This window comes from Cariama cristata, unplaced genomic scaffold, assembly GCF_000690535.1.
Source record: "Cariama cristata isolate BGI_N322 unplaced genomic scaffold, ASM69053v1 scaffold10232, whole genome shotgun sequence".
Lineage (NCBI taxonomy): Eukaryota > Metazoa > Chordata > Aves > Cariamiformes > Cariamidae > Cariama > Cariama cristata.
Window position 1 is genome coordinate 109,741 of NW_009604446.1, and position 16,651 is coordinate 126,391.

At 35.9% G+C, this 16,651-nt stretch overlaps 1 protein-coding gene across 1 annotated transcript in view; it reads right to left on the reverse strand.

Annotated features, from left to right (window-relative positions):
• The window catches only part of TBCD (tubulin folding cofactor D), a gene marked incomplete at its 5' end in the record, with an annotated part of 110,825 nt that overhangs the window by 73,353 nt on the left and 20,821 nt on the right, over nucleotides 1–16,651 (reverse strand). The window contains one exon of the mRNA XM_009695624.1: nucleotides 2,686–2,842. Within this exon, the coding sequence (XP_009693926.1) occupies nucleotides 2,686–2,842 (157 nt within the window). The remainder of the gene's footprint in view (nucleotides 1–2,685; nucleotides 2,843–16,651) is intronic.

The following is a 16,651-nucleotide window of genomic DNA, read 5'->3' on the forward strand; positions in this document are numbered from 1 at the left end:
TCAGGTCATGGGTGTCACTGTGTCTTCATTGCTACCATTACCTGTGCTGGTTAGATTAAAAATAGGAATACAACCCAAGATGTAATCACATTATTATTTCACTGTGCAAACACATCTTTAGGTACCTTTATGTTAAGAATTTCATACTATATATAATTTACCATGAACTCAGCCAGAAGAGAATTAAATGTGACTGTTCAAAATAAAATCTTTCTTTAATAACTTACTATGGCAAATATCACTATTTGTAGCATGCTTAAGTGAAGCAGGTCTATTCTGAAGCACAGCATTCTCTTTCTGAAAGTCATCCAGAAACAATGGATGGCATCATGTTCTAACACAGCTTGGTGTTACAAGACTCCTCTCCTTTAGTATCTACGCTATAGTGGATGAAACATCATCAAAACAACACGAAACTGCTTTATCAGAGACACAAGGCTAAGATGTCTTAGAATTTTTTGTCTGCTCACTTCAGAGGAAAGATGTGACAGCTTAAAAAAAAAAAAAAAAAGAAGAAAAACAGCATTTGGCCTTAAGAAATTTGACAGCAGGTTCTTAGACAGAAAGATTTTATCAAGGTCTCAAAAATCCCCAGAAGCAAGTACCACACAGATAAGAGGCCCTGCATTAAAGGACCAGCACTGGAAAGTGAGGATACCAGGATGAGGAAGAGCAGAGACCAGCAAGGGCACAGTGCATGAGGATCAAACAATAAAAATGGATACGTAGGTCTTACAGACTGTCCCAAAGAACTTTAAAAACAGGTTTCAAAGAAGAAAAAAAAAGTCACATATTCCTTGGGAACCAGCTAAGCTAAGTAATCCTATCTTTCCAAACAAGGCTTTTTGGATGAGATTGAAATAGTTGTGTCAGCAATCTGGAAGCAAGGCAGCCCCGAGAAACTGAACCAGGTATCCAGCACCACAGATCACTGTAGAGTCCAAACTTTTTTTTTCTTTTGAAAAAAATAATACAAAATGACTACTGATCAAAACCCCTCCCATGGAGACAAAGATGCCTGAGTTGCTGCTATCAATGGTCGTACTAAAAGTCTGCCAAGAAACTGTTAGAAGCTACCTCTTTGTATTTGCAGAACAAATCATCCATTAAAGACACCTTGAAATGTCAGCCAGTGTGCTGCCAGCAAAAATGCTAAGTGCTAAAGAGAGAATCCCACAAGCAATTAGGAGGAAAAGCACGAGACAAAAGAAAAAAGAAAAAGGTAAAAATAAATCTATATCTGCAACAATATTGTCAATATTAAGTGAAAAGCTGCACCAAGTTCTAGTCCACCATTGCAGTATCACAGACTTTGATTTGGAAATCTTTTGAAGATCTTTTGAAACAGAAACCACACATTGAAAAAGCAGTACATGCATGTATTTCCATTCAACTGTAAGTAGTGTTTAGCATTGTGGTCATTCTGGACTGGGGTACTACATAAAAACAGAAGGTATCAAAAGAAAAAAAAAAATCTCTCATGTATTTGTTAACTTTAACTAAAACATCTGATTAGTTGTAAAAAAATCTCCATTATTAAAAAGTGATATGCTACTAAGAATTCAGAATCACTGTGTAGAGCTCAAGTTCTTACCGCTTTCAGAAACTGGACGTGATTTTATTATTTACACAAAATAATGTCCAAATTAGAACACTTCAAAATGAAAATTATAAATTGTACAGAAGAAACAGGAGGCTCCAAAATGGCTATTTAGAGAAGAGCTGAAGAGTAGTTTATTCTTTTAGACGTAACCTGCTCAACTTGCAAGTTGTAACGTGGTCAATAAAGATACGATATATTCTTTAAACAATACCCATCCAACCAAGTACCAAAACTCCTGGATCATTAGAAACAAGTGTTCACCTGAAAAGGTAAGAAGTAACAACTTCTGTAAGTTTTCTGTTTTTCTAATATTTCCAGCTCTTTATGACTCCATAAAGCAACTCTCCAGTTTTAGAGTGGTTTGTTTTTTCTACCTCTACTGCACTAGGGTTCCAAATCTTCTTAAACTTCCTGAAATCTGTTTCACTGAGCTAACCATAAAGCAGGTGATCAAGCAGATAACAGATGAAACCTCCCCTACCCAAAACTTCCGCTAATTTCCTCTGAATCTTCTTACAGTGAATTTCTTTGGATTTTTCTTTGGTTTTCTTACGACAGATAAACAGAAGGAAATGAAGTAATCACACCTGATAAGGAAATATTTAGATGCATTTTTATCCAAAAAGTTAAATGACATCATACTGCAATAGGAAGAAATTTTAGACTTCAACAATTACATAGAAAGGCAACGGTATCGTTTCTGTCATTGTCATCCCACCCATATTCAACTCTCTAAGACATTTAGCATATCTGTTACATGAATCAATGAACTTTATTAAAAATTATCATAGAGAAACAAAAATATCCATTCCTTAGCAAACAATATCCAGAGATTAATGAATTTCATTCATGTTATATGGGACACACCAGCTACTTTTTAAACAGGAAGATATTTCCCCTAAATGGATACATCACTTTTGGTCAATATCTAATTTTAAATGTCTTAAAGATAAAGCATTAGCCTCCCAGATTATTAACTTCCAGAAGATACAGAATTAGACTAACTTCTAGCTCTTTCCTAACTTTGAACAGATTTTAGAAATTAACTGTAAATAGCTCAGTTTCTTACTGCCACAACTTACCTTGAAATCTGATTAATAAATGGTATCAGTTCTGCAGGATCGTAAGCACGAGCAAAGGCCCAGCACACATAGCACGCTGCATCTCTCACGTTGGAACCCACACTGCATGCCCCCCTCTTCTCATCATATGTCAGTGCTTTCAAAATGACAGGAACAACTGTTAAAACAAACAAAAAAAAAATGTACAAAAGCAACAATTAGGATCATACAGTGAACCAAAAAAAAAAAAGATGTAAGAGCATTCAGTGATCATTACAGAAAAGACATAGGGTGGAGTTTTGTGTTCTGAAAGAAAAGACAACATGGCTCTTGATATATTCTAATTTTGAAGTTGATTAGAAAGAAGAGGGGTTTTTTTCTAATACACTATTTTCTTTGTTTCTTTGTCAGTAGCAGTTTATTTTTCTATTTCTTTCACATATAATTCAATGAGGATTAAAGCAAGTGGGTTACATAAGAAGTAACACTGATATTTATTACTCAGTGATACATATTCAAACTCAAAGTAATTTTAAATTCAAAATTTTAAGGTGTCCACTTTTTAAAGTACTGAACTTTAAATATGACAGCAGCATCTATCACTAGAAAAAAAAAATTTCTTACGAAATATGGTATTGTAACTACCACAAAATAAAAGAATCAGTATCCATCCATGAGCAGTCAACATTTATCATGGTCAAAGTCCTAATATACCAAATTCTTCTTAATTAACAATGCTTGTGAATCATCAATATACCAATCTTGAAAGGGACTTAAGTACAGTGTTTGCATAATCTTATAGCAAAGTGACATGTTCGACATTATTCTTGCATGAAGCAAGCTGTGATGTTTTATTCCCCATACAGCTGTTATTTTTAGCGACCTCAATGCCATGTTTTAAGCTTGAACCTATCAGCACTGCCAAACTGCACAGACCATACAGACAGAATATGTATAAAACTGCAGTGTAACCTAGAAATGCAAACAGGTGGGCTTTACTCTCATTTCTGCTTAGACATCAAAACAATGACTACACACCTCTTCACCGGCACAGAATGATTTAATGCAAGAGCAGAAGCCTTTGACAAAGGAAAACAGTACACACGCACACATAAAAAAAAAAACCAACAATGTCTTTTTGTGCCTAAAACCCACAGACCTCAATATAACATATGCCTCTGTGCCACATCTTACTGACGGAGCTCCAGAGGAAACGCAAATGCAGTTGCCCAGAGCATAAGCCCAGGCTGAGCACTGGAACCACATGATACCGGTGAAGTGGGACTGCAGTCAAATACAGCTGGCTTTTTTTTTTTTTTCCTAAATCATATTAGGGAAAACAGAGAAAGCAGAGTAGTAAAACAGAAATAAAGGTAAATGAAGATCCCAGAATCTTATCAAAAAGGCCTTATAACACAGGCACTGTTATTGTAAGGAAGGGACAAAAATAAACTTGGGAAAACAAGCAGAAGAAGAGTTTAACTTTCATGCTTATGTCCCTATCAAAACTGCAGAAGTCAGTAACATTTTTCTACAGATAACAGAGCTTCCAAAAACTTAAAGAAGAATTCTCTTACGCAGTTCTAGTAGTACACTGCCACAGTTTAAGAAATACTATCTGTACGCAAGGTTTTCTTTTGGTATCTGCAAATCCAGATATATAATTTGAATACACCTCTCTCGATGGCATGTCTTTAATAAATGAATAATGTCTGTAGAAACAACAGCCTCTAGAAAAAAAAGAAACAATTTCTCTATTTTCTTTCTTATATCAAATGGATCCTTTTTCCTTAGAAAATACTTGTCAAAAGGTGATTCCATTGAACAAGAAATGGGATCGCTGAACTGTATTTCATTAGCAAACTGCGCCTGGATATACTTGAGTGGATATAATCACAAAATAATTAAACTTCAACATACCGTTCATCACTGCATGCCTGCTACTTTAAACAAAAAAATATGCACCACAACTGGAGAAGGGAAGTGTTAAAATGCCATTTAAATTCATTTTAACCTACTAAAGAAAATAAAGCACTAATTAGAGGGATCGACAAGATATGACTATCAAGAGCACAAGCACCACATGGGGGAAAAAAAAGCAATTCCCATTCAGGAACAATGATATAGCAAAGATGGATGGATATCTGGGCACTTCCCAGTTCCAAAAGAAACTGCAATAAAAATCTTTTAAAATGTTGACTAGCTTGTTTTGAAAAATGCTACATCAACTGATGAAAAAAAATGGAATTTGCTGGTTCTACAGGAATACTAAAACAGACGCCAAAGGCAATTTTGCAAAGCTGCTGCAAATTTCCTTCAGCAACAGGGTCATTACTCCAGCTACTTCAGACAGCTGTGAGCGCACTCTCATCTCTCTGTGCACTGAAGGAAACGTGGAAAGAGGACCCACAAGCAGCTCTTCACATTGGTATAATCTGTATGAAAGAAAAAAACATGTTTTTTCAATTCAGGGCATTGATTTCCCAAATGGTAGGGACAATACCAAAAGGCACCTGGCTTATTATGGTCAGCCTAAGACAGAAGTGATGCTGCCAGGGGTCCATAACAGCAGGTACTAAGAAAATGCCTGGAACAGCAGCACTATTGCTCTGAGCAGCTCGAGCTTTCCCCATTATCTCACAGCAGGCCTTTGGTCTCAACACCTCTTTGATGTCCTATTCCCCCGTGTGGGACTCAAAGCGCTGCTGCTGCAAGAGAAACTACGTGACTGCAAAGACTGGAGAGCAAAGAGGGACAATGAAAAGGAAGGATACAAAAGTGGACATTTAGAAGGTGGGAAAAACAGGGAAAATAAGGTGAAGTATGCAGCAGTAAGGGCTAAGAACAAGGGAAATACTGATCTAGGGGTCATCTGTTAAAGTTTTTGTGCTATCACTGGTCGAATATTTACTGGTGAACTGTGAACTATGTGAAATACTATATAAAAATTGCTCCTGATGAATGTTCGTGTGTTTAAAAAAGTGGGTCCAGCATTACGTTTCCTGTTGGAGTTTTATGACTCTTAAATGCCAAAAGAAACTACCAAAAATTCCTGGTTTCACTTCATTGTTTACCCTAGAGTTCTCAAACACAATGCAAGTTTTTTTCCGCTATGGCTTCCTGCGGTGTCAGAAGAGCCTGGCTGGAGGAAGTCATGAAGGAGCTGTACAGGCAAAACCATCTTAGTATTTAGTTCAGTGTAACTGAAAATCTTAGGAAAAACCTTCTTAATCCACAGTTTGACAGACTCTGTGTTCGCATTATCTCATGTACACTTCATGTACACACAGTCTAAACACAGTAAGTTGAATTTTATTTAACATCTTTCTCTGATTTAAACTGTTCACATTCATACTCCTCTAAATCATTGTTTGATACAAAGCAGCAATGAAGTTCAAAGCTTTGTAGTCAGCTTTTGCATTTTGTATCTGTTATGCAACTTCAATGCACCATTATAATCACTTCTCAAATATTCAGTATGGTCACAGTGTTGTACTGTGCTGCTCTGTATTGCTTCAATTTTTCAGATTTAAAATCATGTTGAATTCATACCTAAATTCAATTTAACAAAACAGACATAAATAAAAAAAGCTTTAGGAAAAAAAAAAACTTCCAGAAGAAACTTATTTTAGTTTGGAAGGGCAGAGAGACAAATGCCTTTATTTTTGAAATTATGAACATGCCTTTTTTATTTAAAAGTAGGAAGCTGGGAGACACAACAAGAAGATCACCTGAATTGTTACTTAACTTCAAAAGTTACTATTTCTTTCACAGATCTACATTAAAAGTTTGCCATTAAAAACATAGGATAAATAGTGTCCATTCTCAACCTAATTATTAAAACAATATCCACCTGTTGAGGTCTGTGAACGCTCAAGAAAATACAGTCACCTTTACCTGTAGCCTAGAGGTATTAATAAGCACCTGTTACACTCCACCCTGCCTTACCTAACAACATAACTGCAGGTTGCAACACAGCTCTTTGCTCAAGCCTTGTGAAAAGAAAGAAACAACTGCTGGCTTCAAAGCATTACAAACACCAGATTTTTTTTTTCTCATACTGGAGACAAGTTGCACAGATCTTTTGCTTTTTAAACACAGATTGTAAACAATGAGATGCTTAGCACCTTTCAGGTGCAGGTGATAGACACTAAACGACTAGTGAAGAAAACTTACGGAAGACATGGTATACTGAAAGGACACATGTATGTAAACAAAAAATTATTCCTTTAAAGAAGTGCCTTTAAAAACATACTTTACAGAAACCTAGACTATAACACATGCCCATCAGGAGCCCTATGTTACTTTAAAAAAAAAAAAGAAACAATCTGAAGTTAATTTATTGCAATGTTTATCCTATAAAACATACAAATACAGCCATTAAACAAACAAACAACAACAAAAACCTGTTCCTTAGCCTTAGGTCTTGTCTCCACAAGAAAACTGCAAAATTTCATGTCAACCCAATTTCATTTAAAACAGATTTTCACTGGATCTCAACTTACTTAAGAATCGTCTAAATTTAGTTTACAACTAAAATATGCCACTGTTAAAACAGATTAAGCTAATGTTACCTCTTAGATAAGTCTCACATTTTGATATGGACCATTTATGCAGAGAGACCTTCTCAATTCATAAGTAATATATTGCAAAACCTTCTATTTTAGAATTATAAAATACAAGAAAAAATACTACAAAATGGATGCCTGCTATTACTGAAGGAAGTATTGTACACAATGTCACTCCAGGAGCTGCTAAGAACATTACAATTAATGAGTCATGAAGTTTAAACACAGTTACGTATCAATACAAAGAATAATAATTTTATTCTTCAAATTTTTCTTCAACGAAACTAACTCCTTGCGGAAGTGTCCTTCAGTAGGTTCATCCTCTTTGTGAGCCTCAGGCATAAAAAAAAAGGTGTAAACAGCCATATCTACAGTATATCAGCTTCCCATGTTTTAAATAGCATACCTATCACTATCATTCATATGCTAAAAAATGAACTCTGTTTTTTCAGTGTAAAGAATTTCAGATTTGAGACCCCATGCTCTTACATGGCACTCTAACCTCTTTTAGAAAAAGAGGCAGGTCCTAATCATAACTTCATTAGGGCTGTTATACTAATATTTAATATATCAACACAGATGCAAACATAGATAATTTCAGGTTAGGCCCATTATCAGAACTAAATATTTGTTTAAAGTTCTGCCAAACATTCATGATTTGTTCTCATTTTCTACATAAGCTGTCTACTTCAGAATTTATTCTTAAAGGACTATTTCATCCAGAGGATAAATTCTCCAATGAGGATCAGAAAATGCACATGCTGCTTTGTCTGTCAAAAAATTATCAATGTTTCTGTGAAATGCTTTAACATTGCATCCTGTAGGGCAAGTGCCTCACAACTGTCAAGAAGTGGCCTCTCTTCTCTCATTCCTGCACCCAGGTTTGACCTAGTTAGGAGTCTGCCAGGGAAGAAGGGAAGAGTATCACAATTTGTGCATGCTCAGAAGATATGTGAGAATTTAACAGCTGAAGTCTCTTAAGCTGCCATAACTTTCTCACAATTCTTAACACTGACCCACGTATATAAGGCTATATATATATATATATATATATATGCATATCGACAAACCAAATATGCATTTTCTAACCCGTGACTATGAAGGGCTGTGTCTGTCTGGTTGCACTCTCAGTTCAGTCTCTCACTACGTAATGAATTAAGAGAGTCTTTAATTATATGATCACGTGGTATTTTTTTTCCATGGACCTATCTCACTCAGCACACAGGAAAGACCTGCTCTAGCAATGAATCACAGCTGGGCAGCAAAGGAGATTGCTGTCTGCCTTGCTGCTGAGGGAGGAAAATATGTAATGCAAAGACTGGCTTTCAGGCAGCGAGAAAGGATTGTTGGTTAAGTTGGATGTTGCCCTAAAGAACTACATTCTAACTACATCTCTGCCAGAGACTTACTGTTTGATACCACTCATAGTACTTAAACACAGTATTTAAAAGAAATGGATGCTGGCTCTTATTTCCCAGGCATCTGCTTCAATAAACTAATGGCAGGTTTGCAGAAGTGCTACAACACTGAAATTAGTGTGAGCTTTTGAGTATGGCAAGGGGCCAATAAGGAAGCAGACAGATCTGGATTTTGGCCAGTCTATCTCAACATCATTATGTAACGCAGCCATAAAAACTCAAATCTTTAAGCATCCCTACCTTGCTACGTTGAAAGGCCTGCAGCTGACCTAAGACAGTATTGATCTACCTTCTCTGAAACACAGAGCACTGAATATTTTGGGGATTCACATACCCACTCACGCTCAAGGCCATACTAGAGACCTTCATAAAGGTTCACAGCTAACAGAGCTCTTCCTTTAACTCAACCAATAGCAAACTGCAGTTTAAGGAGATGAAGAAACAGGCTTACGAAGGAATCTTACTAAACGAATTAATTACTCTGAAGGAGTATAAAAATTCTGTAAACTTATAACACTGCATATCAGAAAACAAAAAAAAAAAAACACCAAGAAACCCCAACCTTTAGGCTAAGGTTGTGCAATACTGAGATAAACCCTACAGTGAAAAAGCTAGAAGCAATTCATTGTCATTTATTCCCTGCTTAGTATTTATTTCCCAGTTGCGCTGGGGGAGGGACTTTTCCTGCTACGGCTTCAGCTATGCCATTTATTCTTGCTCATACCTGCTGGCTAGTGGGGAAAAAAAAATCTGCACCATTTATAATGCTTCTTTGCCAATCTGAAAACTATTACAGTGAAATACGCATTATAACTTTTTTTAACACTATTTTCAAGACCATGCATCATTTTTAAAGTTCACTTGGGTGTTAGAGAAAATGAATTCTTCTGTAACCAGCCTTTCAGGTTTGGGTGTTCTCTATTTTCTAAGAGTCCACCTAAGACAGGTAGATTTATTTTTTTTTTTTTCATTTCTTCCTGTATCTACGATGAAAAGTACCTGGAATTATGCCAAAAGCCTCACAATTAACTACCACTACAGAAAAGACTTAACACATTTCAGAAGCCTGACTCCCTGATGCGTCCTCCTCCAAAAACTCTGGCAGCTGCAAATCAATATCAAGCAACTTATTCTGGAATATGAAAACACAGAAGGTAGTCCTTAAAAACAGAGTATGTAAACAAGTTTAAGAAGTTACATCAACAGATTTCTATGAGACTATTTAAATCTTAGTCTAAGTTAAACCTCTTTCTAGAACACACTTGAAAGCAGTACTGTTTTCACTTTTTGTTTGTTTTTTTCTTTTAATAAATGGCACAGTGAAATTGGCCAAGCAAAAATGCTCCTTTTTTCATTGTGTGTAGAGTTTTTCAGACTTTGGTTCAGATTTTTTATCAAGCTATATATAAATATCAGGAAGCATCATTCTCTGTACTCTCAGACAAAATACACAGGAATCCAATCTCTTATCAATACCAGCAAATATGCAAGCATTCTCTGTACCAGAAATACAGATAATCCGGTACTACCACAGAGCACATACGCACTCTAACCAATTGAATAAGATATTTGCAACAGAAGCTGAGGGAATTTTAAATTTGCAGGCACAGAAGTCATGCATACACAGATATTTCTTCAAAGCCATAGCATGTGCTATTGAGATTAGCTACATCTATTTGAAACCTTCTGACAGCAAAAGAGATTTAATTTCATACAAACTTTTCACCAAAAATACACTTGACAACAGGACATTTTTAAAACAGAGAAAAAAAGGGCAACTGAAATAACCAGTGCTTCCTATTTAAACAATGTGCTTACCATTCAGCAGAAATAATACACAAAATATTTCCCTAATCCAGGATCTTTTTGGATATTGGTAGCATTCTGCCTGACCTCTTTGAAAAGGCAAAAAGCATACCGATTTTGTTATCGAATCTCAAGACATCATAACATGCCAAGTCCCCTCTCAAATCTCTCTCAGCCCCCTCACTAACAGTACGTAACAGCAGACTTCAATGCTGCCTACTTTCTTCTAACACTTCTTTGTTTCTCCTTTTATTCTGAAGGTAATTTATAAACAGAAGAAATAAAGCCTGGTTCTTCATGAGTTGGTTTTTTCCACTCTCTCTATTTCTACCCTTTCCATTTAATCTGAGATTTTTAAAAAAAAAAAAAAAATCAAATTCACGATTTGGATCACTTGCACTGACCCACCAATATCAGACTTCTGAATTAGCCATTACCTGTGTATCTCATCAGCATTATTGCCTTCTGTATAAATGTTGCTTTCATTGTTGCCACAGTTAAAAAAGGAGAGAGGGACTGTTGGATTGTTTCAGTCTATTCGCTGTGAATGGGTAAGGGTATATAAGGAGGCAGGCAGATCAAAAGTAACATCTTTCTGGCTGGAATCCTCCCAAAATAAGCACCAATTCATTGTACATGTAACCACGCAGTTCTTCCAATCTTCTTTCCCTGGCTTCCTTTTCTTACTCTTCAGAGACGCAAATGTTTCCAACCTTAAACATACCTGGTTTTATAGCAAAAATAGGATCACATAATGCACAACAAAAAACAACAAAAAACAAAGCAAGTTATCTTTGACTGTGAAATAGTAATAGTTCTACCACTGATTTCATTTAATAGACTTTCTCTGGCTTTAAGCAGAGAAAGTTTAGGCCCCTAGCCATTTAGCAGATACAGCTGCAACTATTCAGTGGTCAGCAAGCTGTTGAGAGAGTTTAACACCAGAACACTTTTAATCTCACCACTGACATACTAAGAACGCCTAGGAAGTTTCATGTTCCTACATATGACACACCTTATTAGCTAGAAAGTTTATACTATGCTGTCATCAAGAGAAATTTTAATAACGTCCTCTCAGAAGCAAACCAGAAATTCAAGTAAACTAGGATTCTTTTGTTTGTTTAGTATTTATCCCCACCCAATTAAATAAAAAAACCCTATAAATAATAGTCTGAAGCCTACAAAACCACAAATACAGCACAAAACAAAAGATGTGAAATCATACTGAAACCACACTGAAATAGAAGTTTTTGGCCCTAACATATGCTGTACAGTAAGAAAGCTTTCATTTAGGAGTGCTGCAATTGCAAATGTAGAAACTCACACAAATACATCATCAGATCATAAGATTTCTGGCCATTTTCCTAAAAAAAAAAAAAGTTTCCCTATATGCAACTGTAGCTGCATGATCTGTAAAAACAACTGAAATTTTACAGCTCAATGGTAACACATAACTTTTAATTCAAAAACATAACAGGCAAACTGCACTTCAAGAACTGCAGCATTAGTATTTTTTAATGGAAGAAAATAAACCATCAGATTTCACCTGCTGGTTTATATACCATTTTTAAAACTTATTTAAATACTAGACAACCTATAGTGATCATATAAATCTTTATAAAATTTGACATGTTTCAAAGAATAACTGAAAGCTAAAAATATTTTGAATCTAGGAGTATTCATTATACACCTCAGTGCTCTCTTCATGACAGTGGCATCACAGCAGCACAACACTGATTACGTCTCAAAGAAAAATGTGCAGGACTAAATTCACGTATACTAGAACTGCATATGGTACACCTCAGGTCCTACTACTGGATTCTACAACAAAAAGATCATCTAGTCAGAGAACTGTCTCAGAATCTCTGGCATAAGTCTTGAAATCAAAGCAGAAAAGGAAAAAACATTCTGCATGAAAAACACTTTAAAAAAAATAAATTTTAAAAGGGAATTATAACCAGAGCATCAAGAAGAAATTGAAGAAAGGCACATTTTACATCTCTGTTAGAATGACTGGCAATGAAAAGAATTAATATTAAAAACCTCTTTTATAAACAGTTCATAGTTTTGCTTACAGTCTCAATTTCTGATGTTACCTACCTCCCCCAAGATATTTCAATGCCCAAGGGTGAGGATGGGAATCAGAAGAAGATCATCCTAGTTCCAGGCCAAACACTAACACTATAGGCCACAATAAATATCTAAAAATATGATCTGTAGTTGCTGTTAACTGCTGAGCTTTTATTCTTTTCCCATACAGATAATTTGCTCTAGTAATCATGAACAAGTGGCTCACAAACATCAGCAAGGTAATCTGCCCAGACATATCTCTAAAGTCAGGGACTGGAATTGTTAGGAAAAACAAAGGCACATTTCAATGGTTTAGCATTAAGAAAGGGAAAAGCATTAAGACTAATAACTATTCATATGGGATAGAAGAAATTAGTTATGAGAATACTGTACAAGAATCATGTAATGTTTTGGGGCACAGCATGAGTTACAGCAATTATATTCAAATACATTTGCCCCCTTCTGGGAATGGTATGGAATAACCTAGTCCAAACATGCTAATACAGATAGCAAAATCTGTCAATAACTTCAGTTCAAGTGATCAAAGAAAGAAAAAAGGACTTTATTGAACGTTTAGCTCAAAGGCACACATCTAGATACATAACTAAGATAACAAAGATAGAAGTGAACATTGCCAGTAATACCATTCTAACATGTTTCCTTTATATGGCAAGCTAAGCTTCAATAGCTCCATGTCTATCAGTGTTCAACTACAAGAGATTATCACATTTACCCATGATCATTCCTCTTTCTTGGAATAACTAATGAGTTCACAAATTTGTAAGGCACCCCTAGAAAGATATGAAAACACTGCTGTTGACTGACCAGTGGACATCCTGTGAAAGCTGGTATCAGAATTCTAACTGACACAAGGTAAAGGCAAGACAGCAGAGCAACTCAGCAGGGCCATTCTTTGCATTAGAGCAGAAAGTTAAGAATTATCTGATCAACAGAGGGCTTGACAACTGGTCAGAGTAACACTTGGCACTCTTTCATATATCTAGGGAATAGAATTTTGAAGTGCAAGAGGAAAATACAAATTAGGTAAGCAGTGTATCAAGAGCACGTTAAGTCTATCCCATTTGTATGCACGGTTTCTGCTAGTGACTTTCTGTTTTCTGTTCAGTGCTAAAGCAGAGCCAAAAAATTCATATAAAAACATGAAGAAGGAAGTTTGTAATATTTACAGAATGGCAGTTTTATGCTACAGTAATCAAACCTATGAAATTCAACTACACCTAAACGACACTTATTTGATACTGAATTTTACATAGAACTTAGAACAAAGAAGTATATTCTACACCAAAGAAGATATAGAACTAAAGCTTCAGTCCTCCAGAGATACAAAAATAATCATATTTTTTAAAAAAGCAACTTGGGAGAAAAATATCAATCAATTCAAATATTAGTATGTCAATCCTGGTGCTCTTAGATTAATCTGACTTGTGCTTAGGTGAATTAAAAAGGGTACTACCAACAGGTGACTGGGTTCAGTTTATCTAATACTCAGCATGCAAGTATAATGAGTTAACAAAAAAAAGTGATGAAACAACACCACTGCAATGAAGATTCGTTACTTCTACAAGTATACACAAACAGGAGCTCTAATGTTCATTTTCTGGAGTCCACCAATGAATCTTCTCCCCCAGATTTGGATTTTTAATATCATCCAAGCACCAAGAAAAGGAGCATTTACACTAGCTGTTCTTTTTTTTCCACTTCTGCTTTGTTCACAGCTGATTTCAGCTAACCTGACTAATAACAGCAACTTCCAGGAAGTAGCTAGATTTAAAACATTATTTCCCTTGGGTCAAGGCAGCAACCGGACATCATGTCTCCCCTCCACATACCAGATCACAGGAAGGGGATAGGGAAAAGGAGGGGAAAAATAAAATCAAAGTTCAAATATTGACTGCCTCTTATCCCAGTTCAGACACCTACATTAAAGGAGTCCTTCAATAGCTTCCTCTAGGTGCCAGAAATTGCAGTTTTCTTTCAAAACAAAAAATCTGACCTGATTCTATTCAAGGAAACCTACCTCCATCCTATCACATGCAAAATAAGAAACCTGATGGTACCTTCCTTCAGCTACAGACCACAGAAAATGATCCACATTTGCAGAAGAAACAATGAGGACAGTTATGTAGATTGATACGGCACAAACTTATTGACATGCAAGAAAGGTTATTCACTACTGAGCGAGGACTACTGAATAACATCTTCTGTTGAGAAAGCAAAGGACTTTTCTCCTTAGGTCTTTCCAGAGATGGTTCTGAATGCAGAAATTACAAGATCTTTCTCTGCAGGTACAATTTTCTAATATACTACTTTTCTTCAAAATGTTTTACAACTAAATGGAAAAATGAAGGACTACAAACACTCTTGTTGTTCCATCTAAAGCCAAAGGATTTACAAACAACTAGACAGTAATATGACAACTTTTTACACTGCTAAACTGCATTATAGGAACATAAGGATAAAAAATTAATTTTTAGGGAAAAAAAAAAGCACCATCCTTCTACCTTAAAATTAGTGATTACTTATATTCAGGAAAATTTTCCAGAAAACTACATTGGCATAGTAAGGGGAAGGATGGTGATCTGCGTACCTAGATAGGAAAGTAGATGTTCATAAGTCTTTCCATAAAAGAAAAATAATTTCAAAAGTGTGGCCTTTAAGACACTGCTTTAGAGACTGATTTTGAAACAACTTTCACCCGCTGTCAAAACAGGTTTTGTAGTGACAATTTCCTTAGTAATTTTCATTCAAAAGATGATACTTTTGCCAAGTATAAAATTCATCATACTTCTATATTTAAAAGTTTCAGTAATCTGCAACTGTCTTATCTATAGAGCAGTGGGTGAAACAAGAGGGTTACCATGTTCGTCCAGCTGAATTTAACAGCTCTGAACAGCAATTTTAATGTCTGAGTAACATTAGAATTAGTAGCCAAAACCCCCCTTGGTTTTATATTCAGTAACACGAATGTTTTTTAGAGAGAGCTAGAACTATACAAAGATTTTCCTTGTAACAACCAGTGTGCAAGAGGTTATTATTTCACTAAATAACTCAGGGATGTCACTAGATGACTAGCAAATACACTAATGAATCTGTCATTTAAAAACTCTAACTAAAATGCAACTAAAACAAGTACTAGTACTAATCGGTGGATGATCAGTTGACTTTCTCCTTTCACCATTCAATTTCACAGCTCCTAAGCAAACACATAGACACGATAATCAATTTCTCACTGAGGTGACTCCTTTCCATTTACAGGATCTGTACATTTGACTGTTGATTATAGGCAAGCTTTGGCAGGTTCCTGTGGCAAGCAAGCTTGGAGTTAGTTCAGTCCCGCCTTCAGAAAGGAGACTCATGAAGGACAAAACATTTAAATAAAAATGGAGAGGGGGAGGAAAAAAAGAGCAAGAATATTAAAGCTATAAAGGCATTCAATAAAAAAATGTCAGTCTCTAATAAAAGAGTAAAATTATTATTTTTAAGCTTTGCTACCCCCTGTGTACAGTCAATTATGCCGCTCACGAGTCACTTCTACAAAAGTTAAATACATTAAAAGCTCAGTATATTACCTAGGCCATTTTTGACCTCACATTGCAGAGTGCTACTCAGAGGAACAGACCCTACAGTTGAGAGTAAAACTTGGTTGTTGGAGGGCACAAAAGAGACAAGAGCTCTCTTCGATAGCTTAGATGCTGAAGTAATGCTGAATGAAAGCAGTGGACGCAAACAAATGAATCGTAGCTTCAGGCTGGAGTAATATCAGGTGCATCTCTACACCCCGAGGGCTCAACTCCTACACTTCTTAAGTCCCTCCCCCTGAAACAACCTCCTGCAGTTTCACTTAGAGATCAAGCAGAGAACAGGTACTTCTCTCTCAGCAGTGACAGCTACAGCTTACCAACAGTCACCACCTTGAAGGTTTCAGACATCTATGTATCTGGTAAGTACATTTCTTTAGAACACTTGTTATAAATAAAGTGTGTTCACATTAACATCTACGAAGTAAATCAGACGTGTTCATTTTTCAGCTGTCTCAAAAGCCTAGGTTACTCCTAGCAGGTGCACTTACTGCACCAGTTTAGGCTTTCAGCAGAAAGTTTCAGG